At 37.5% G+C, this 23470-nt stretch overlaps 3 protein-coding genes across 3 annotated transcripts in view; 1 reads left to right on the top strand and 2 right to left on the bottom strand.

Annotated features, from left to right (window-relative positions):
- Positions 1 to 1483, bottom strand: part of gak (cyclin G associated kinase) — a 39709-nt gene extending 38226 nt beyond the window's left edge. Inside the window, 1 exon segment of the mRNA NM_001016350.3 lies at positions 1238 to 1483. Coding sequence (NP_001016350.2) covers positions 1238 to 1379 — 142 coding nt within the window. The 5' untranslated portion in view covers positions 1380 to 1483.
- A 2724-nt stretch (positions 1484 to 4207) lies between these two features.
- cwf19l1 (CWF19 like cell cycle control factor 1) lies at positions 4208 to 17191 on the bottom strand. The gene is made up of 14 exons (XM_002941123.5): positions 17001 to 17191; positions 15399 to 15483; positions 15115 to 15199; positions 14025 to 14126; positions 13172 to 13386; positions 12584 to 12702; positions 10877 to 10961; positions 9748 to 9891; positions 9506 to 9617; positions 8350 to 8429; positions 5940 to 6149; positions 5289 to 5408; positions 5062 to 5159; positions 4208 to 4969 (listed from the first exon to the last, which is right to left on the bottom strand). The coding sequence occupies exons 1-14, from the start codon at positions 17021 to 17023 to the stop codon at positions 4825 to 4827; spliced, it is 1623 nt and encodes a 540-aa protein (XP_002941169.3). The 5' UTR covers positions 17024 to 17191; the 3' UTR covers positions 4208 to 4824.
- Positions 17192 to 17238: 47 nt separating this feature from the next.
- atp5me (ATP synthase membrane subunit e) lies at positions 17239 to 23009 on the top strand. The gene is made up of 4 exons (NM_001016415.2): positions 17239 to 17380; positions 19256 to 19310; positions 19733 to 19831; positions 22875 to 23009. Exons 1-4 carry the CDS (start codon positions 17345 to 17347, stop codon positions 22898 to 22900), a joined length of 216 nt encoding a protein of 71 aa, NP_001016415.1. The 5' UTR covers positions 17239 to 17344; the 3' UTR covers positions 22901 to 23009.
- The last annotated feature ends 461 nt before the right edge of the window (positions 23010 to 23470 follow it).

Here is a 23470-nt window from a genome sequence, read left to right as displayed (position 1 = left end):
CAGATAACTTTAGAAATAATGGTGAAATCAGAGTGATAGATCATTTGATCATTTCATTAAATTAGTGAAGTTCTGTAGCACTAATGAGGTCTTGTTATTTTAGTATACATCTAAGATACATGTCAATTGTAGGAGATTAAAGGTTTTGTCAACCTAATTCTGTTAGTTTCCCCAGGACAGTTTTTGGCCATTTGGTTCACTCACTTGCTGGAGGGCATGTTGTGGTGTTGGGAGCCTAGAACAGAGATAGGTTCCAGTACGAGGAGTAAATGCCAATAAAGATTTGTAATAGTTCACTCTAGAAGTGAGGGGCTGGATCAGGGTAGTTAGTAAAGCAGCCAGAGGCTCCAACGAGGATGCTAGTAACGATTAGTACTCTCTGTTGTTCCCTGCCTGCAGACAGTATAGGGACTGAAACAGTTAGGCTTAGGGCTAGAGAAATCCTTGGAGTGCAAGACCACTGTGAGCTATAACTAGCACTGAAGATTGTTTCATTGTCTGAATGCTACCTCTGTGTGTTGTAAACATTACAGCTGTAATTCTGAGAGTAACAACTAAATGAGAAAGTTATTAAGGGTAATGGCCCACGGGGAGACTCGCTGAGCGAGGTTAATTCTCAGCTACTGTGGGCAACTAATCAACCCAAAACTCCTTCCCACTGGCAAGAAAGTGAATTGTTGGTAATAGGGTGGGGAAACTTTGCGCGACTTTGGAAAACAAATTATTTATCATCTGCCCAATAAAGAATTTTATTTGTTTTAAAAACCCACTGGTGCCCAAGTTGTACAGTGTGGTTAACCCTTGCTCTAACAATAAGGGAGGGCCCACCTGAAAAAAGCCACATGTAACTGGTGCTCTGCCAGGTGTTGCAGGGAATTGAACCTGACAGGTTTAATTATACTAACTGGGCTACAAGTGATTCTAGATACCCCTGTCCCATATACCCACAACAAACACCATAAGCTTAAATTTGCCACTAAAACTGCAAAACACAACTCAACAATAAGTTTGACAAGCAGGTCGTGGAGTGTTGGATTCATTTCTAAATCATCTGTGGGGACAAGTAGAGGGCACAACATGGAGGCATCTCCATCTTTCTTGTTTGCTATTTAACTATAAAAAAACACCTGTGCGGCAGCAGGTTGCGTCAGTTGTCCTGGAGCACACCATCGAATCGCTTCCAGGCAGGTGTACAGCTGAGCTGTGCGTTTTCGTTTCTTAATTTCTCCTAACTTACCCTCAGCAATAACTCGCTTGACCCGCATCTTCATATCTCCCATCTCCACCGTCTGTCCCACGAAGTCATGTTGGTCCCGGCCTGCACCTCCGAGGGACCCCGGACCAGCTAGAAAATCCAAAGCTGACTGAAGCAGCGACATATCCCGGGGAGAGAAAAGGGCCAGTACCCCTCCGGTGTATTTAAAGGCTGGATGTCACAGCTGCTGACAGGACCCGGCTCTCTCTCCTACGTTCTCCGTCGCGCTTCCGGCCTGGCTCCTTCTTCCGTGTACGTGACGTCATGTGCCGGTGACGTACCTTTGCATTCCTCTCGGATTTCATGTACCCAACAACCCCTGGACTCTTTAGAGCACACCTGCAGGCGAGCAAGTGCATTGCTGCTGAATGTACGGTGGTACAGGCGGGGATTGAATGGGAAGTTTTCCCTTACCATACGCTTCTACTACTGTTAGATGCCACAGTCGCAGCACAAGTTACCGCTGAAATGCATGCCCCTACTCTGCTGGAAACCATTTTTTAGTTCCATCTATGAGGGAGCTATTAAGGCACTGGGAAACCATGGTGATTTCTTTCTTCTGATGTTCTGCTAAAGTGTGGTGATGGCTGCTGTAGGTGTTGGTAACAGATAGTAACTCAGTACATGTGCCCATTGGTTTCTCCCTTTAAACCTAACTTTAAACACTTAGAATTGTGTATCTGTTTTCATTTATGTCTCTTTTAATACATTTAGTTACATTAAGGGGCGTATTTATTATGCTGTGTAAAACTAATTCACTGAAAAAACGGAGTAAAAAGCTGTGTAAAATAAATGGAAAAGATCGCCATCTGAACACTGGATATTACGCCATTATTTTCCATAAGTTCCGGTGGAAGAAAAAAATGCGTAAAACTATTACGCCGATTTTACGCCATTTTTACACGGTGACGCCTGGCGAATATTCTCGCTGTTTTTTACACAGCATAATAAATATGCCCCTAAGGGTATATTTATCATGCTCTGTAATAAGTGGAGCAAAGGATTACCACAGATTTCAACAGTTAGAAAACCAAAGCAAAGCATCTGATTGGCTGCTATAAGCAACATCAGCAGTAATGCTTTACTTCACTTTTTATACAGCATGATAAATATACAAATTAAGTAAAGTAAATGTATGTTTTAAGGAACAGTTATGGGAAAACATGTCTTTTTGAAAACGCATCAGTTAATTACAAATTTGTAATTGTTTCAAAGTAATTTTTAAAATGTCAGGGCTACCATCACAGGAGTAAATAGGGGCCCTGGGCTCGGCAGCCAGACCACATTTGGTCATTTTATGCCGAGGACATACTTGGGAAACCGGAATGAAAAGAAAGCGGTTTACATGAGGGCAAATGAGGCTACTGGCATGAAAGTGCGGCTTAAGTCAGAGTGCTGGGACAACACTAGCGCTGCATTCAGGGAATTTTGAAGGTTCTTTTGTAAGTTCTGAGACTCTTCTGTGGACAAAAGTTCAGTGCACACCTGCCTTACCTGCCTGTTTGGGACCCACTGATCACCAATTAATCAACATTTTTTTCTGATTTTCAATATAGATTTATTAACCTGGAGATTGTGGTCTAGCCTGATTGTGGGGTTCATCTTATTTATATGAACTATTTTTTAAGTGCTATCTTGTATATCATGTTCAAGAAGAAAAGAGTGTGGTAACTTAGGAACTCAGCAAGGGAGGTGAGGAGGGTCATTGCTTCACCTTTCCATTTATTATCAGTTTTTCAGAAAGCACTGATATTGTACTGAACACTTTATTAAATTATTACAGATTACATATTTATTCATATCAGTGCCTGCCCCATCAGCGCACAATCAGATTTTCCTACCCTGGTCTCAAGCACACTCATTTAGCTGTGTGAGGAAACCAAAACAAACTCCATGCTCCATGATCTTACCAAAATTGAACCTAGGTCCACAAAATTTGAATGTTAAAATAATCCTAAAAATCAGTTTTAGGTTGCAGACTATTTAAATTATCACAGTTTATTTCAGGTTTTGGGATTATTTGCTTCTCTTTTGTGCCTCTGCCAAATCACAAAGGTCAATTATTCTAGGTCAAAAGTTTCTAAAAATAAGGTGATTCTTATAGTTATAATTGCTTATATTCAAACACTAGTCTGCTCACCCCCTGGTTGCTACAGTGACCCTAGCAACAGAGTATGTAGGGTTTTGACGGCTCTCAAAACCCGAGTAGGGTTTTTGCCACCCACTGAAAAAAAACCCAATAAATGTGCAAGTAATGACATATGACAATCATATATGATTGGGCAAAACGTATGTACATGGTGAATGAGCCGAGTCACTTACTCATTATGCGCATGCGTTTGTGCCTCCTGCACAGGGAGTGGGGTGCAATTCTTTGAAAAATATTGAAGTATCTGGAGTTAGGGCTCTATTAGCCCTAAACTCCTGTGGGGAAAACAGATATGTGATAGGTGCCCTTTCAGTCTAAGTGCTAAGACAGATGCTTTGGTCAAGATCAGCATGCAAAATTATCATGCAAGTGCGTCACACCTAATTAGGCAAGGTGAAAAAAAAAATATTGCAGAGAACTGTATCACGTGTGCAATGGTGATCGCTTACAGGGAAGAAACAGGTAGTCAATTCCTTTATCTGAAATGGGAAGATTACAGAGAAACTAATGAGCGCAGAGCAGCACTGTAAGCATATGCTACTAATGTTGTGTAGGGTAACAGTTACAGATGTAGTTGTTGAATGACTCCTTTAAACCAAAACATAGGGCACAGAAATAGTCATGCGTTCCTGAAATATACAGTGCAAGAAAAGGTTTATTTTTTTCCCCAGAGCTTGCTCTCTATAAAAGCATTATATATTGTTTTCAGGTGTAAGAAATTACTTTTTATAACAACAAGACACAAGTAACTCCATATTAGTAATATCAAGAAACAAAACAAATATCATTAAAACACACATTACTATGGTTCTAAAATCTTTATTGAAAATGTTTTAAAAGTAGTTCCGGAAAAAGGAACCAGATAAAAATGGGACTGTAACTTTGTGTACAAAAAATACAATAGTTATAAAGAAAAAAAAATAGAATAATTTGTCACTAACAAAAGTTACAATACAGAAAATGCCCCTAAATAAAATGACTGTGGGTTTGGTAGGTTTTGTGCTAGGATTTACACTGTGGGGCTTATTTATAAACACTTTGCATTCATTGTTCTACCTGCAGCTGGGTGAAAAAAAGCTAATCACTGATTGATTGCCATAATGGTTATAAATGATCCTCATGGACAGATGTGCCGATGTGAAACTGCAAACCTAACAAACTCAACCAAAATAGACCTTTATCCTTTGAGAAAGGGGATAAAATACAGAGACTGTTTAACCTAAACACAAGCACTTTTATTTACACCTTTTCCGCTCCTTCAGCTACTAAACTATACATTTTCGCTTCTTTCTAGGTAAAAGACACTTAGAATATGGATGCCAGTTTGTTAAACCACCCATCTTTATATTAATAGTTTACTGAAAATTGACCACTGTGACAAAAATACAAAAGCCTATCCCTCACACTATAAATCCTTTGTTTAGTCCTCCAATGTTAAGTCAAATGGCTCAAAGGCATCTCTGAAAGTTTTGGTGAGGTCTTCCTCTTCTGCTCGGCTTGATTTGCAGTCCCTCCAGTCAGCTCGAGTGGGAATATTTAAAATTGCTTCGCTAGCCAATACTTCCCTGTAATTAGAAAATGGGCAGTCACCCACAAATTGAAATTAAATGTCCCACACAAAACTATGTTCCACCAAGAAACCTTAAGTAATTCATACCTTCCAAACTGCAAAGGAAAGTTTTTCTTAATTCTGTGAAAAAGTTTTTCACCGTTGTCCAATTCAACATAAAAGTAAGGAGTCCCTGGCTGTGCAATCTAATAAAAATACAAAAATTCCTATTTAAAAAGGGAAACACATGGAAGCTAAGCACTTCTGTATAATACAGTACAAAATGAGTTTAAATATAACACTATAGTACAATTTGGGTAAGACTGTTGTCATACTTGTTTTATGTCAGAGTGCACTGGGATTTCTAACAGTTCCATTCCCTGCTCCTGTGCTTGCACGATAAATGTTTCCTTTATGTCTTCTGTAGTGCAACAGCTAAGTGGAAGGGGTACAACCTGAAGGCAGAAAAAAAGTTCCAAGTTAAAAGAAAAGAAACAATATAAAAGGTTTTGAGTAATACAGAGAGCAAAATCTTACAATAACGTGCAATTAATTTCACTTAAACAAACAAAACAGTGCTATATTAGAGTTAACATGTCTGCAGGCCAACTATACTGAATTTATTTTATCCACCAGTGATAAGTTAAAATCCTTTAAATGGCCACTTTTGGCCTTTCAAATGCTTTCATGGACTACAACTGATTGTTAAAGTGGATGTAAGTATACTGAATATAGCTGGGTTTTTTATTTGTATATAAAAAAAAAAAATAAAAAAAAATTATGACCTAGGATTAAGTTAAAAAAAAAAAAAAAAAGGCTCAAAAGACAGTATCATTTTAACAGAAAAGTATTCTCTGGCCTATATGGAGCTCTGCAGTACAATCTAACACTGAAAAAAAAGGAATAACAGAACCTGCAATTTTTTTAATCATGCTCCATCAAGATCAGAATTATCAAGAACTTAGATTATGTATATTAAATCTTACTTGTAACTGTAAATGTTGACTTTTGTAATTTCTTTCAAACAGCACATATCTTTTTGCTTTTGTCTTGAAAAACTTCTTCAGTGCAGCCTTGTACAGTTCCACTTCCTTAACCACATCAGGTGAAAGATCAACAGTTGCCTTGTAATGGCCTATTGGTAAAATCAGAACATGATCCGACGTTAAGCCTCCTTTGGCAAGAGCAACATAACACTAAGGGAAAAAAGTACAAAAAAAAATTAGAAGAAAGATCCCTCTCACTGAACAAGCATAGATTTCTATGCAAAATGCATTGAAAACAAGTCATATAGGGGATAGGCAGGAAAGAATATAGAATATACAGTGCCCAAAATCAAAAAGGCTGTCGGGGCACTGGAAATAATACTTCAAAATTCCCATAATGACAAAATTACTATACTTTTAAAGTAATGATTCTCTAAGTTAAAAGTGCACATTAATGGACTATAATTCAGTGGTATAGAGAGATGCCCATGATTGTGTCAAACTGGGTGGGGGTATTGTCCAATTTAAAAATAATCAAAACTATTGATAAAATGCTTTACTTGGTTTTGGGAATAAGCCGAAGAACATTTTTTCTTGATTATATTTCTCATTAATTCTGCCGCAGAGAAAAGAGTTTCTGAATTTTACTTTTTCATATACTTGTGTATTTATGCACAAGTGTTAAGCCTTCCAAAAGTTTATGCTCTTAAGATATAATTCATAAACAAATAAATATCAGTGCCACAGTATTGACCTCATTTGCTGGTAATTTACATTTAAAATAAAATAATTGAATAAAGCATTGAGCAGCTGCTGCAGGACTCATCAACAGGGTCGGACTAGGGTGTGTGGGGCCCACCAGTAGACTGTCAGTCCATATAGGGAATACCAAAATAACCAATAATGACCCTTATTTTGCACCCAAGAAACTTTGTTTGGGTTGCTCTCCAACTCTTAACATTTGAGTGTAGGTCACAGGTAAAAAAAGGTTGGGGATCCCTGCTGTACAGGATGCCAGGGTTTGTTACTGCTAGTGCTGATCACGTGCATGTGGTTCTGCTGCAGTGGTTTCTCTGGTCCTCCATGTGTAAATAAAACAGTAGTAACATGGGGTTCTTGGCAGCAACTTTTGTCAGAATGTGTGTAAAATGCAGAACAGAGTTTGTTACTTTCTGCAACAACAAAAGGCTGCTTCCAAAATGGGCCAATCACGTGCCAGTAGGCCGTCGTAAGGAGCAATCAAACCCTGAAGCAGCTTAAATTTTTAAGCAAACAATAGTAAGGTGTTCGACTGCTGAAATAAAAAGGAGACACCATGACATAAGCACTAATACTGAAGGAACTCTTAGGGGCACATTTACTAATCCACGAAGGTCCGAAAAGCGTCCAAATGCGTTTTTTTTCGTAATGATCGGTACTTTGCGACTTTTTCGCGAATTGTCGCGACTTTTTCGAGCTCTCAATGCGAAAGTTGCGATAATTCGCGAAAGTCGTAATGGCTATGAAAAAGTCGCGACAATTCACGAAAGTTATAATGGCAATGAAAAAGTCGCTACAATTCTCCAAAGGCATAATGGCAATGGAAAAGTCGCTACAATTCACGAAATTTGTTATGGCTATGAAAAAGTCGCGAAAATTCGCTCAAGTCGTACCGGTTACGAAAAAGTCGCGACAATTTACGGGAAAGTCGTAACGGCAACGAAAAAAATCGCAAAAAATACGAAAAAGTCGCAAAATGTTCGTTTTCCAATCTGAATTTTTCTCATTCGGATTCGTGGATTAGTAAATCAGCCCCTTAGGGTGAGATTTTTTAAGACTCGAACGCTCTGGGCATATTTTCGCAGATTCGTTTGCGCTTTTTCATATGCTTGCGTGAAAAATTCGGAAAGGTTCTGCCGCTGTTTACAATCGTTTGCTACAAAAATTTTGGGACTTTCGGATCGCCAATACAATATTATCATTACTAATATGATTTTTTCGTAAGCATTTTTGTGATATTTGCGATCTTCAGAAATTATCATATCCAATCCGAATTTTTCCCATTCGGGATTCAAACTTGCGTTTTAATGAATCGGTCCCTTAGTGCTGTAAGCTGCATCACCAAATATTACTGAGTTGTTGCTAAACTGTTTTATGTCCAGTGCTGGCCACAGCTCAGTTTTTCTTTAGCAGCAAGCAAAAGCTAATGCTGTGATATAAAACCAGATATTAAAATTACTTAAGTTTAATTGATTTAGAAAAAAAACTTGAATTCACAAATTAAAAATTGATAAACAAGCCCATATATGTCTGTGTTTTTTAGGTCACAGAGAAAACTAAAAATCATTTCCTTACTTCAGATGCAAAAAAGATGCACTTATTTTTCACAATTAATATCTTAGCAATAATGTAAAACATTTCTTCTACTTACATGATCACCAATGCTGACCACAAGATGTTTTTCCACTTCAGGGCTAGCAAGACAAAACCAGCATGGGTCTGTTGGCTGAGCTTCACAAAAAGAAAATATTTGCAAAGATTATTTTGTGGATGTTAACTTCAATAAAAATGATTATATAATTAAGAAAAAAATAAAAATTAAAAGGGGCCTTTAAAGGAGAACTTAAGTTAAAATCACTGGGGAGTGCCAAATATTATACCCTGGACTGGTGCCCCTGCACCAGCCCAGAGTATTTCTGTAGAAGCTTGTCAGTGCGATCTTTCTTCCTCTTTTGTTTTTACTCTGGGCGCAGGCAGGCACATGATCAGTAGCACGGAAAAGATCTCTTTTTCCTGTCTAAGTTCTGCTTTCCCTCTACTGCACACACTGGAACTAAAACAAGATGGAAGATAGGCCAAGAAAATCTTAATCAGTACTTTGTGCTTGATCCTAAGTAAGCTGCATGAATCCAAATTGGTGGCAAAAAAGCCTTTTGGGTTTAATGCTAAAATGACACTTAGAAGAATTAAGGAATGGTAAACCAAATTACGGAAAGATCCCTTATCCAGAAAACACTAGGTCCTGAGCTTACAGGATAACAGATCCCATACCTGAATCTGAGCAACTGCTATTATTATTTTATAATATGGGACTTGATATATTTTAGAATACTTTGTCCTAAAAACAATAGTGCACTTTGTGTGCGTCTGATGCTGCCATTGCAACCATGAAGAAAGGGTGTGTTTTTGTAAAATAGGAGTGGCCTAATTTTTTTTCCACACTATGCACAGTATATTATGGTGTCCCTCTTACTGTTTTTCAAATGTTTGGAGGTGTGTTATTGCACATAAAATACTCCCTCCCCTTATGACAAAAATGAAATTACACACAAAAAAAATCAGACACTGAGTTGTCTTCATAAAAATAGAAATTTTGCATTTCTGTTTGTAGGCAGTTTGTAATAGGTCTTAAGTTTTAAAATTATTTATAATTCATTTACTTTTAAAAGTAAAAGATTTTACATTTATTCTAGGCCCAGTATTATGGTTGAACTACTTTAGGTAAACCCATAATACCCAAGATTCAGCATTAAAATGAATTGTTGTATTGGCTCCATACGCCCTTCATGAGAATCTCCTTAACTTACGGTGTTGCCTGGGTTGCTTTGCCTGTGACCACTGTCCTCCCTTCCCATCTGTGTGACGCTTTTTACCTTGTGGCTTATTTAAGTCAAAGAAGAATTGCTGTGTGGCCTCTTCCTGATACAGAGAAAGAAGAAATTGCTAAATGGTGTTTGCCACTGTGCCACTCACCTGCAGAGCTGTGGCATATGGTGACAGCATGAATACAACGTATAAGATGTAAGAAAAACAAAAACCTGTTTCCTACCTCCTCTGTGGATTTATTTCCTTTGCTCCACTGGGGTTCTTTATCAGACTTTCTGTAAGGGTTTTCAGTGACATCTAATGGCTGTTTAACAAGTTCTGCTATATCCATCAAACTCATTGGCACAATATTAAAGGCATAAATATACTGAAGCAAAGAAATAAAAGTAAAAATGTTAATCCATTAAAATATTCAGTAAGGAATTGTATAGCCCAAGCTGTTACAATTAAACATTTTTATTTATATCTTGTAAATACTCATTCATGGTGTGTAAACCCCCCCCACTAATGAAATTATAATACAAATCAACTGTTCAAGATATATCAATTACCAGTTAAGGGTTTCAATGTTACTTGCAATTGTAACATACTGCTACTCAGGGGCACATTTACGATTGAGTCCGAATACAATATATAGATTGTAAGCTCTACTGGGCAGGGACCTCCATCCTCTTGTGTCTTTGACTCTTAACTTATTGCAACTGCTACTGTATCTTGTATTTATTTGTATTTATTGTTATACTTTGTATTTATCTATTATCTTATTAACCCCCTGTTTGTATTAATGTATTCTACTGTACAGCGCTGCGTACATAAGTAGCGCTTTATAAATAAAAATATACATACAAAAAATTCATATTTTTTCTAATTTATAGAACTGTGTGTATTTTCTGCATTTTTTTCTTTAGTTTGCAACAAAATTTGCGCGTCAAAAGCATATTTGTCGCAACAAGCTCCAAAGTTTCGGATTCATTCAAGCTTCGGTATCATGACTTTCCTTGGGCCAGGTTGGAGCTGCAGAGTGCCATTGAGTCCTATGGGAGGCTTCCAAAATCATGCACAGAAGGATCAAAATCAGAAAGGTCTTCCCGCCGTTTACGATCATTCGGATATGAAAATTGTAACTTTCCAATACCATATTATCGTGACTATGGCGATTTTTTCGTAAGCATTTTTCATAACATTTACGATCATCAGAAATTACGGATCTAATCCGAATTTTACCTATTTCGGGATTTGAACTCGTACTTTGATGAATCTGCCTTTTTTTTTTTTTTAATAACATCCTAGAATAATAATCTGTTCCACAATATATACATTACATAAAAGAAATTAAAAAATGTACTAATTACCTTTTTCTTCTCTAAGTTGCCAGCACTTGCCAAGGATATAAAGCGACTTACATGCTGGGCATTTTCCTGCAGGACTAAATGATTTCTGTAAAACAAAAAAATAAGTAAAACAAGACTGAATAAAATGGTGCATGTAGCTACAGGTTTGATCCCAAGCTCTTAATGACCAGTAACATTAGACTTGAAAATATCTGTACATGCAGTTAATACAATGTTTCTTGGCACTATAAGGGGAAAAAAAAAACAGTTACAGGTATAACTTAAGAGACCACTTTCACATTAAGCAAAATGAGCAAAATCCAAATGTGAATGCTTTTTTTAAATTTGTTTTTAACTTTTATTTGAAAAAGCTGAAAACTCACCAACTTGAATGTGCGCTTATTTATTTAAAAAACTGGTCCAGGAAATACCCAGGCAAACAGTGGGGACAAATGTCCAACTTTTGTTGGTGGACCCACAATCATGGATAATGGTACCAGCTTCTAAATTACAGAGCAACTTATTAATGGTAGTGAGTTGCCATGCACAGGGGTGTGAGCCATAAAGAACAAGAAAAGTGAAAGGCAGGCTGGATAGACAAGTCTTAAGGGAAAAGAAGGGTCTATATCAAGCAATTACAGTGGCTTCCACTTTGCCTTCCATGCACAGCTTAAGAGCAGTCTGCGGACAAGCAAAAAAAGCAGTCCATACTCTAGCAGAGGTGGAATCTGGTCAGATCCTTTTCTCGACTTTGGATACATACAATAAAGTATAAGAAATAAACTTCTTATTATGAATGCTAGTTTACATCACTAGTTTATGAAGTTCATTTTTTCAAGTGAAATGTGATGTTTTAAAAAAAAAAAAAAAAAAAAAAAAACAATTTCCAATCAAAAATAACAGATACAAAGAGCCAGGTCAAGTGGTATTGTCTCCCAAGACCCCTTTCCACTGGTCTGTATGCAGTTTGGCATAACCTAAAAATACAACATCAGATGATGTTGAGTCAAGATCTGTTATAGTTATCCACCACCATAGTTATGTCTTACATCCAGTCCTCATACTGTGGATTACCACAAATGTCTGGAGTTTGAAACTGTCCTTTTTCCCTACTGTGCCCTAGGCATGCACCAACCCAGTCTACCCCTAGTTCTGGCTAAATTTTAATCTATATGTGTAAACTGCATACTTTATAGTTTATTCTTCCAATAATGTAAGTGCCCAAGAATGATTTGGAAATATCCTTAAAGGGGTTGTTCACCTCCGAATTAACTTTTAGTATGACGTACAGAGTAATATGCTGAGACAGAATGCAATTTGCATTTGGTCTTCATTTTTATTATTTGTAGTTATTTTACTTTTGGTCCAGCATCTCTGCAGTTTGGAATTCAGCAACTTTCTGGTTGCCTATGATCTAAATTACTTTACCAACCAGGGAGTAGTTTAAATGAGGGACTGGAATATGAAGAGGAGAGAACCTGAATAGAAAGATAAATTACAAAAAGTAACAATAAAACTGTAGCCTCAAAAAGCAATAGTATTTTTAGCTGCTGTAGTCAGTGATGCTCATCTGAAAGAGCTAGAAGATGAAGGTAAATAATTAAAAAATTATACAAAATAAATAATAAAGACCAATTGAAAAGTTGTTCAGAATTGACTATAACATGACAAAAGTTAACTTAAAGGTGAACCATCCCTAATGAACTGTAATAATCAAGCCTTACCTACCTGTACGGAAGTCTCTCATAATTTTCACCCTCTAGTGCTGCAAAATGATATCTGGGCCTTAAGGTAAATGCTAAATTGGAGATCAGTGCAGACCCGCATTTTTTTGAGGCTTCATTAGGCTGAAAGTAGGTAAGATTAAATATTATTTAAGAGGTAGCATTTACAGCTCTACTTTAAGAAGCATTAGTGGGTCTTTTTGTTTTAATTATATTAATTATATTTTCTTCTGAGTCAGCTTCAATTGGGAATGCTCCTGGCACATGAATGCTAGAAGAGATGGTCAGATGCTGCAAGATGACTCCTGTGAACCCTGCTGTGATACTGCTTACTCTGATAAGCTACAGGAAAATGGTGAATTACTTGGGAGCGCAGTGGTGCAGTTTGGAAAGGAGGCAGTTTAGTGTAGGATTGGGGGGGGGGGGTTGTTAGCCTTTGTTTTATGGTAAAAATACAGTTTCCTTCACTTTTAGCCTGTACCTTCAGTGGAGGAAAACAATGTTTTATGTAAATCACTAAAATCCTGAATATTAAAAGATAATAATAAACTTTTTAAACTTACCAAATAAAATAACCATTTTAAAAACTTACCAGAGCATTGCCATAATTCGACACCTCCTTGGGCCATGTGGATGTCAGTAATATATCCACACCTTTGAACTTTGAATTTGATGTCAGAGACATCTTTAGAGATGTAACATCCTTGGCAGTAAAGCAATATGCAGGGGCTGGCTCACTACTGGACTCAATGCCACTTAAATATGCAATTTGCAACCCTGATGCCCCTGTAAACAATCCCTTGCGACCTGTAAAAAACAAATTGATATGTTAATACAGTCAGTGTATAACAAAGACATGTAACAGAGAACCAATCTCAGTTTACCAGCACTGAGATTTTAAACTTTTTATACCATGTTAGAACACTTAATAAAATGACAAACTCTTGTGGCCAGTTCCAATTTATTCCTGGTTTAGGGTCGGGTGAAAAGATTTGGTGAAATGCTAAATTTAAAAGCACAAGCTCACAGCTTGGAGAGAACAAGGCAACAGTGAATTCCTCTGCTCTCTATTTATTTCTATAAGATTTTTAGAAGTGTATTTATCAAAGCTCAAATTTCACACTTTGATAAACCAGTATTTTACTGCTAAGGTGAACTCAGGTAGAATCAAAACCTATTTGTCTGGCTTCAGACAAAATTGACACCATATGTTTCTATCATAGGAAGAGCCCATTTATCTAAATGGGAAGGAGGTGCATGAGAAAAAAAGAGACATTTTGACTGCTGCAGTACTTCCTAAAAGCATCATGGCACCATGAACCTCCATTCACCATAAATTTCACTTGCTGGAAAACTGTCCTCAACTATATTTAAGCAAATATATATTCACATAATGTTACAAAATGCCACAAAATTATAATCTGCAGTCAAATGTTTTTACTTACCCAAATAGGTAATATTAGCAGCCAGTTCACAGCCATCCACATCCTTAAAATGTTTTACAGTTTCTTGATTATTGGCTCCTAGGACATAGGTCTGAATAGGTGCTTTGTAAAGAAAAATGCATCAGTAAAATGGTTACAGTAGCTGCACATTCAGAAAAAATAATTAGAGCTGAATTTAATCATAAAAAAAATCCATTGAACTCCTGCTCCTGTTATCTTTGGCCAGCAATCTCAACATTCCATACACTATATGGCCAAAACAATGTGGATACCTTTCTAATTCACACCAGTCGCCATATGGCAGTTAGTCATAAGGCCATCACTAAGTGCCCCTAGGGCATGAAACATATAAGGCTTATGAAGATGATGTTATAAAGATTTTTTTTTTTTTTTATACTTCCAACATGCTACATATGTCCAACTGGTGGTCCAAGGGCTGAATCCAGGGCAGATAATCACTAAGCTGGAACATATACCGACACCACATTTTTTTAATGCTACTTGTCTACTGGAAATATGCAACTGAATTATTAAGATGCTGAATGCTTATGCAACAAACAAGGGAGACAGAGAGGGACTAGGATGGTGGGATATTTAAAGAGGATGGAGAATGTGAAGAAAGGACAAAAAAATATTGGAATTAAAGGGAGGAAAGACAAAGAAGAGGCATGAAGGGATGAGGAAAAGAGTTAGAGAAGGCTTCAAGGAGAGAATGATAGGAGAATAAGAAGAAAACAGGAAAATAAATCAATAAAGAATGAAATAAAGGTAGAAGAGTAGGGGGACAAAAATAGATGACAAGGTAATAAATAGGCTTGGGATCCCAACAGTGCCTGTTAAAATTTTAAAGCTAATAATTTAATAATGCACAAGGGGTTCTTGTTATGGCCATAGTTTGAAAGGAGATGTGACTTGAAAAGGCACAAGAGGTCCTCCAAAACCCGCCAAGTGCAACAACATAAAACCCTCCATATCTAATCAGCTGAACAATATCCATATACTTTTGGCATACAGTGTATAAGACAAGTACACTAACTGTAAATAATGTATGGAAACTTGCATTTATTGATAAGGAGAAAATATTTAATACCTTTCTTTGCTCCAGACTTGTATTCTTCCCAGAGTGTTTGGCTCTCTGGACTCGTACCAAAAAAACTCCCAACACAAAGTAACATCTACAAATTAGGAAAATGTGATATATAAGTAAGTAGTATTCTAAAAAAAAAAAATAAAAAAATCTTTATTTACACACAGAAAAAAAAAACCTGTCATTATACTTTCTGGGCATAAGTCAGTTACTGCCACCTAACTTCCTTCACTTGAAAATACAAATACATGGTTTCCCACAGTAATGAATTTTAAAATATTTCTTACATCAAACTGGCCACTCTTCTTTTGAATAACTCGGACCCGATTGAACAACACATCAAATCTGCCATACACGTCACCACAGGTCAATCTAAAAACAAAAAAATTAGTTCTATTAGTGACATAAGTGGAATCCATACCAAAAACAATTATGCAATGAAACATGTATAAAGCCGTGAGTTTCAGCTATTCATGGTTTATAGGAAGCACTACTTACCCAAAGAACACCCCAAAACAACTCAAAGGGGCTGATTTACTAATCCACGAATCCGAATGGGAAAAATTCGGATGGAAAACGAACATTTTGCGACTTATTCGTATTTTTGCAATTTTTTCGTCGCAGTTACGACTTTTTCGTAAATTGTCGCAACTTTTTCGTAGCCGTTACGACTTGCGCAAATTGTCGCGACTTTTTCGTAGCCATTACGATTTGCTTGTATATTGTCGCAACTTTTTCTTATTGAGCGCTCGTAAACTTTCAGACTTTGCATGATTTTGGAAGCCTCCCATAGGACTCAATGGCACTCTGCAGCTCCAACCTGGCCAAAGGAAAGTCATGATACTGAAGCTTGACTGAATCCGAAACCTTCGTACTCGGCGCGATGGCTACGAAAAAGTCGTAACGGCTACGAAAAAGTCGCGACAATTTACGAAAAAATCGCAAAATACCGATCATTATGAAAAAAACGCATTCGGACGCTTTTCGGAAGTTCGTGGATTAGTAAATGTGCCCCAAAGTGCAGCCAAGGCTGCATGTCTGATACACATCAATACAAAGAGTAAACTCTGTAGTTTCTGCACATTAAGTCAATTCATTGTTATAAAAATTGCAATATAGTGCAATCTATCAAGTCCCAGCAGCGATAATAAGTTCAGCACTTTTGTTAACGGACATTAAAACCAATGGCAAATGAGTTAAAGCTTGGCATCAGGTATAGCTTTGTCTATGTGATGTAAATACAGCAGGACTAGCATCTAAAGTGCCAACACACACTAATAGTTATTAGGCAAACAAAGATAAATATATAGATCTGTGACTGTGTTTTGTTGAATAAAGACAGTTTGACAATTTAAATAAAATATGTAAATAATTTTATATAAGCTGATGACACACTGTGTTTAGTAACCCAAACCACCCCTGGTGCCTGCCAATGACTTTACTTAGAAGCACCTGACAAATTCTGATTTTGATCTAACACATACAGTTGCAATTTTGCACTTTGTCACTTTTCATGAACTGTGTGTTGAAGCAATGACAGCATTGCATTGAGTTCAGGGATGCTGCTCTATTACTCCAGAGCCCTCAGGGACTACAGAAGGTACCCTATGCAGGTTTCTGACTGGTGCATGGACTGATTCACCAGCTATAAAAGGGAATATTTATATTTAAGCTTAGAGCTCAGCATGTAGGCAAATAATTTGTTAAAATATCTATTGTTAAGATCTAGATGCAAAAATGTTAGGATAAAAATTATCTCCATCCAAATAAATCACCTATAAACATTTCTAGCGTCAGACTTCGCTGCAGATAACCATGTCACACAATAGCTGAAGAAGCATTTACCATGGCGAATGTCAAACAGAACATACATATTCCAAAATACTCACACCCGCAGCGCCGTTTCCCCCATGCTTTACCAGCAGAACTCTCCGCACGCTACCAGAGCAACAAAACTGACTGGCCAGTATTCAATAGCATTTCGCTCTAGCAGCAGCTTCCGGTCTCCTGTTTCGGCGTGCGCACGTCATACGCCGGTGACGTACCTTGACATCAGCGTGAGTGTTCCCAACAAGCTCTGTTTCTTTAGTTAGTAGTTTTAGCAGTTCCAGTCAGAAAAGGGGAGGGACGAAGTGCAGTGACACGCCCACTTTCTCGGCGTACGCACATGCTTTAGTGCACGCCTTTTCCGCCGGCGGCCTGCTTAGTGCCAGTGTCACTTGGAGGAGACAAGATGGTTCCACCGGTCCAGGTATCGCCGCTTATAAAGGTAAGACTATTGCTTTGGCAACTACTACGCGCTGCCTTCATCCTGTGTATATACCCTGCTTCGCTGCTACGACTGGGCCTGAGCAGTTTGTATGCCTTTTGGAGCTTGAAGGTGACACCAAGGCTGAGGCCTGACGCTGGCGCTTCACCTCTCTGCTCAGCAGTGGGGGTTAAATCTGTCTTACACAGAGACCAAGTTGCTGAATATATTTGCTTCGTTGTCATCTAGGATTCTCCCATCACTACGTAAATGGCAACTTAGCGGATTTTGAGTGACCCTTTCATTGGTATCAACGCTGATGTATATATGGCTTTAATACTTATTTCCCTGTTATCAGAGGGTCTAAGTATATTTATATTGCTTCCATACAGCAATAGGCACGTGTGGCTAATGTACTAACTCGTCATTTACCTGTTGACACCAAGGTCACTGCAAAGAGACTTTGCCAAAAACCAAAGGAGAGAAATGTAATGCAAAGTTTCCTACAGCACTAATCACCTATAGTAAGCTATCACCAGGAAGCTTTTAATGTTATTAAAAGCAAACAAGGTATTGGTTGTTATGGGTTACTGCACCTAGCAAACTTTATGCTTTTTACACATAAGGGGGATAGAAGCTATACCTTGTATTTAGTTTTCATCCTGAAGTTCGGTAGAGAGCCGTGAATAGCATTTGACCCCGATTTACTAGGTGTGTTAAAATGGACATATACTCGTACCGGTAAAATAGTTTATGGTGGCCTGGGGATCCTAATCAATATTCTTATTACCAGGCATTTTTTATAAGGATTCTGCTACTGCACCATATGTGCTAGTGTATGGTGAATAGGCATATGAAAAATTCTGCAATTCTGTATGTTTTTTCTGTGCTTGTCTGGGTTTCCTCCCACCTGTTCACTGAAAACTCCACCGGTCTGGGGTACTTCTGCAGGAGCATCACCTTGAAATCTTCTGCTTGGATTTTCTCTGCAGCTCCAGGCTGGATGTACATGTGCAGTGAAGTACAAAGCTAGGTTTTTCCTTTTAAGTTTGGCTTTTTACTATAATGCACACACATACTTGGACTGGACCGTGGAGAGGTTTCAGGATGAAAATCGTTGCATGTTACTACAGAAATACCTAGGCCTGTACTGTTTTCAGCAAACACCAGCCCAGGGTCTCGGATAAGTGATTATAAACAGAGGTGACCATACTCTTAGTTTCCCAGGTGCCCTCAGCCATGTGACTTGTGCTCTGATTAACTTCAGCCACTCTTTACTACTGCTCTGTAGGTTGCAGTGATATCACCCCCTCCCTTACCCCACAGCAGCTGATCAGCAGAACAGTAAGAAAGTAATATGATAACGGCTCCCTGACACCTGTATTCCTAAAAATGCTCCCATGCCCCACCTAATGGTAGATATGTTAATAGCACCCAGTAGTAAAAATCCAAGTCTGGCTCAAACAATTCATGACTCCTCCATTTACATGGAGTAGGGAAAACAATAAGTTATCTGAAAGTAGTTCTTTTGGTTAGTGCTGGCTCTTTCTAAAAGCTCAGGATCAGGCACAATGACTGAGATGGCCACCTACACACCAATATTACAGCTAAAAAAATCTTTTTTTTGCTTCAAGAATAACATTTTAAATGGTAGAATTAATTATTTGTAATGTACACAATCTATTTTAGTAATAAACACTACACCATAAAAATTACATAATCCCTTTAAAGGGCCCCTATCACTCCTATATTGTTTTGGACTTTCTTTGCTGTGATCTCCAGACATTATATTCTGCATGGAATTGCCCATTATGAGCAAATGCCTTAAAAGCACTGCATATTTTATTCATCCTGGCTTTTTTAACTTTTGATTTTCTCTTTTTCCGCCAAATACAGTTCACCAGATATTCTGCATTGCTGGTTGGGATGATTTATGGCATGAAAAGATATGGTAAAGTTATTTCCGAATATCCATTATGTAGAACAATATTAGCAGGTGTTAACAAATGTAAAATGGGCATCTCTACTTTCTTGGAATATTTAGTGTTTATGACAACAACATCCTTTCCGCTTCCCTCTACAATATTTAAAATGCTTAACCGTGTGCACTGTGACTTAAAAACCGTGCAAGGCCACATCTTTATTATTACTTTTTATTGCTTATCCTTGTGTAAAGGCCTTCCCTGAATTTATTTTTTTTAGATGATGTAGCTGAGAGAACTTTGTACTCAAAATTGTATTGGCTCAACATTTGTTGCAATTGCAAGGCTATACGTGCTTGTTTCATAATGGGGCTTGTAGCATGTTGGTGGAAGATCATGTTCTCTTTCATACCTTCTTGTATAAATATATTTGTTGTTTTATGTGTTTCAGACTATTTAAAACCAATTGCTGAAGAAGAAAGGAAGGTAGAAGCTGAAGAGAAAAGACAGCGAGAGGAAGCTGAGCGAATTGCTAAGGAAATAGCAGCTGGTGGGTAATTTGCCTAAAATGTTATAAATGAAATAGAATTAATGAATATAATAGCTGTTTACAAGTACATTACCAAATGAATTCAGGTCTGTTACAAAATTAGTTTCATTATTTATCACACAGAACACAATCAGATCTCACTTATAGTTTTCTGTATGCAGATTGTATTCCTCCCTCTTTCCATTTAAAGTGAATCTGTCACTCTGAAATTGTTTCCTCCGCTAGAGGCGGGGGCTAATAGAGCATTCACTCTGGTTGGCAGAAACAATAGCCCCTTTAGCTTAGCTTTCAGTATCAGTCTTTGCCCTGTTTAGTTCAAGATATATCTATGGTTTTTGTTATATCTTATTGTGGATTTAGCATTCAGCTGAATCCTAAAATTGTTGATTTGGTGCATCTCTAATAAATATGGCTGGTGCTGAATATATATTTTTTCTATTTTTTTTTAAATCAAAGTGGTTCTAAACCCTAAAAGTGAATTTACTCTGTGTTCTTATGAGAACTTGGACAATTTACATTACTGGTTTCTGAGGTATTAAATGAGAATAGGGCAGAAATGTTGCATGTTTTGGGGTTCTTTACCAGGCCAAGACACAGCCCTTTATCAGTGAAAATCTGCACCTCCACAGATGCCCCCAGTAGATCCCCATCTTCTCCTCTGTTGATTCACTGCACATGCTCAGTGGTGCTGTCGGCTACAAATATACTGTATATACATAATAGAAGTGTCATAATATGAGGCTGATTAGCAATTAATACAGATAATTACTACATGGCACCTTAGAAACCAGCACAGTTATGATCAGAATTTAATAATCAGCCCTATAGCATCAGTTATATGACAGGCAAATATAATATTCTGCTTGATAATTTGCAACAACCCCTAAGCTTAGCTTCTCAGAGCACACTGAAAATGTTAGTGTTGCAGACACTTTCCAAGATTGGGAGCTCCTGTAACAGGATTCTGGGAACAAATTCCTTTAGGCTCTTAGAAAAGTCCCATTTACATGGGCTTGTCCCATTTACATGGGCTTGTCCCATAGACTAATGCTGACCCACTGGGTTTTCAATACAAAAGCCAGGATAATAGCTGATCAGATTCCCAACTACAGACCGGTTTTGCCTTTCTTTGGGCTCATCAGTGTAGTGCAGGGTTTTGTAAATGGGACTTTTCTAAGAGCCTAAAGGAATTTGTTCCCAGAATCCTGTTATAACTTATTTGCATACGTATGAGGCGGTCTCCTCAACCCTCTTAGCTTGTTCGTGAATCCCCACTCCTGGCTCTACCTAAGCTGATCAGAAAACCCTGCACTACACTGATGAGCCCCAAGAAGGGCGAAACCGGTCTGTAGTTGGGAATCTGGTCAGCTATTATCCTGGCTTTTGCATTGAAAACCCAGTGGGTCCGCATTAGTCTATAGGATAAACCCATGTAAATGGGACTTTTCTAAGAGCCTAAAGGAATTTGTTCCCAGAATCCTGTTATGACTTATTTGCATACGTATGAGGCGGTCTCCTCAACCCTTTTAGCTTGTTCGTGAGCTCCTCTAACAAATTTAAAGTCCTGGATCATTGCTGCTATTGAGATTCTGAAACTTTATGCTGGTGCAGTAACTACAGTATTTACAATATGGCATTTTAAGACACATTCATTTTAGGGTTTACTTCTCTTTAAAGGGATTTACACAAATATGATTTCTTGCTTTTTTATGCATTTAACCCTTAGGTTTGCTGACTAACTTTAAGACATTAGTTTTAAATTAATATCACAATAACTGCTATAAATAAAAAAAAAATGTAAAGTGTATATGTTCCCAGAAAAGCATGTAGATAAGTGATAATTTTAAAATAAAGAATCTTAAACATTGGTACTTTAGAGCGCAGAAGCACTGTAGCTTCTACTGTGCGTGCCACTTTTTTCTCTTCCTGTCCTGGAACTAAAAATGTATCTGATTTAACTGTTTCAATTTTTACTTATTTTCTGTCTTACTGTACTCCTATTTCTATTTTTATCAATTTGTTCCATGTTTACTGGAATTTTGAAGCACTAGATAGAAGTTTACATTTCAAGCCTGGCAGCTGCAGAATAAAAACTTAATTCAAAAGCCATCAAATATTAAAAAAAAATATATATATATATTTATAATGGATTGCCTTAGTATAATTTAGATGTTCAGTGTGCCATAGTTCTTATATTGAAGTCCCATGCAAATCCAAGTGTGATCCAAAACATCTAAGGGTTGATTCACTAAAGTGCGATAACGCTTATCGCATGCTTTTTTGCGTTAAAATTGATGCGGAAAAAGTATTATCGCATACGTTGAGTCGCATATCGCGTGCGTTAAATAGCGCACAAGCGTTCATTTTACAGCATTGCGTTAATTCTCGTGCAGAAATAATACGAACGCATGATTCACAAACACTTAGACGCTCTAAATATCGCATTAGTCTGTGCAAAAATTAACACCTACTTGGGTCAGGCGGTAATTATAGAAAAGTACAGTTCATGAGCTTTTGGCAACACAATAAGGACTTTGCAGTGTGATTTATTCAAGTATGTGTTGGCCCTAGAGTGATGTAGCCTCCAGTTTGCAGGGAAATGGCCATTTTCAAAAAAAGTCGTTTTATGAACGTAATGGTGTGTATGGCTAATATGGCGTGCACACGATAAGTAGCGCATGTGCGTTAATTAGCGCGCGCGACAATTAGCGTTGCGTCAAATACAACACGAAAATAGTCTTCGCGCCTTAGATAACGCAAACAGCATCGCGTCTAAATTAACGCAAATATCCTTTCAGTGAATCGTGCGTTAACGCATGCTATAAATAGCGCTAGTTTTAACGCACCTTAGTGAATCAGCCCTCTAGTTGCATGCTTCTGAAATGGTATGAAAATCTTCACTTAGAGTTTCAAGCTTGCAATCAAACAAAAACTTAAAAAGAAATACTATTGTACAAGACTATTGTGAGACATAAACCTTGAAATATCATTTTAACTTTCCTTCTATGCATACTATAATGGTTTCTGCCTTTTTGTTTTCTAGCTAATGAAGATACCATTCTGAAATGAATTTCCATCCATTAAAGGACAGTGTACCACCATATTGTGTTTCTTTGTTTATTGCTCCTGGGTTGCTTATGTAAAAGAAATGTACCATAATATAAACAGCCAAGAAAAATTATTGCTTATTCTTGTGTTATGTATGTTTTCTTTTTGAAATATGAGGTTTTTTTTTATCATACATACTTAAGTCTTCTAAATCTTAGAATGATATATTAATGTATTTCTCTTGAAATGTGAATGTCGCTGAATAGGTTAACCCACTAGTTTTCAGCATTTTGGGCTAACTCCCTAGAAGGAATTCAGCACCGTCGATAAGAAACCTAGGGGCTGATTTACTAATCCACGAATTCGAATCCGAAAAATTCGGATTGGAAACGAACATTTTGTGATTTTTTGCAATTTTTTTCGTCGCCGTTACGACTTTATCGTAAATTGTTGTGACTTTTTCATAGCCGTTACGACTTGCGCGAAAAGTCGTGACTTTTTCGTAGGAGTTACGATTTGCTCGTATATTGTCGCAACTTTTTCGTATTGAGCGCTCGTAAATGGCGGGCAAAACTTTCAGACTTTGCATGA

Source organism: Xenopus tropicalis, chromosome 1 (assembly GCF_000004195.4).
Source record: "Xenopus tropicalis strain Nigerian chromosome 1, UCB_Xtro_10.0, whole genome shotgun sequence".
Lineage (NCBI taxonomy): Eukaryota > Metazoa > Chordata > Amphibia > Anura > Pipidae > Xenopus > Xenopus tropicalis.
The sequence above is the reverse complement of the archived record's forward strand: the minus strand, read 5'-3'. Positions and strand labels throughout refer to the sequence as shown.

What these genes read in the sequence shown, in the direction of transcription:
- cwf19l1 (XM_002941123.5), bottom strand. Translation starts at nt 17,023, where the DNA reads ATGGGGGAAACGGCGCTGCGGGT. An exon ending in CAAGTCTGGAGCAAAGAAAG is followed by an intron (nt 14,127 to 15,114) that starts GTATTAAATATT and finishes TTCTTTACAAAG; the next exon opens with CACCTATTCAGACCTATGTC. An exon ending in AAAGCAACCCAGGCAACACC is followed by an intron (nt 8,430 to 9,505) that starts GTAAGTTAAGGA and finishes CTTTTTGTGAAG; the next exon opens with CTCAGCCAACAGACCCATGC.
- atp5me (NM_001016415.2), top strand. Translation starts at nt 17,345, where the DNA reads ATGGTTCCACCGGTCCAGGTATCGCCGCTTATAAAG. An exon ending in AGGTATCGCCGCTTATAAAG is followed by an intron (nt 17,381 to 19,255) that starts GTAAGACTATTG and finishes CGCCAAATACAG; the next exon opens with TTCACCAGATATTCTGCATT. An exon ending in TTATGGCATGAAAAGATATG is followed by an intron (nt 19,311 to 19,732) that starts GTAAAGTTATTT and finishes TATGTGTTTCAG; the next exon opens with ACTATTTAAAACCAATTGCT.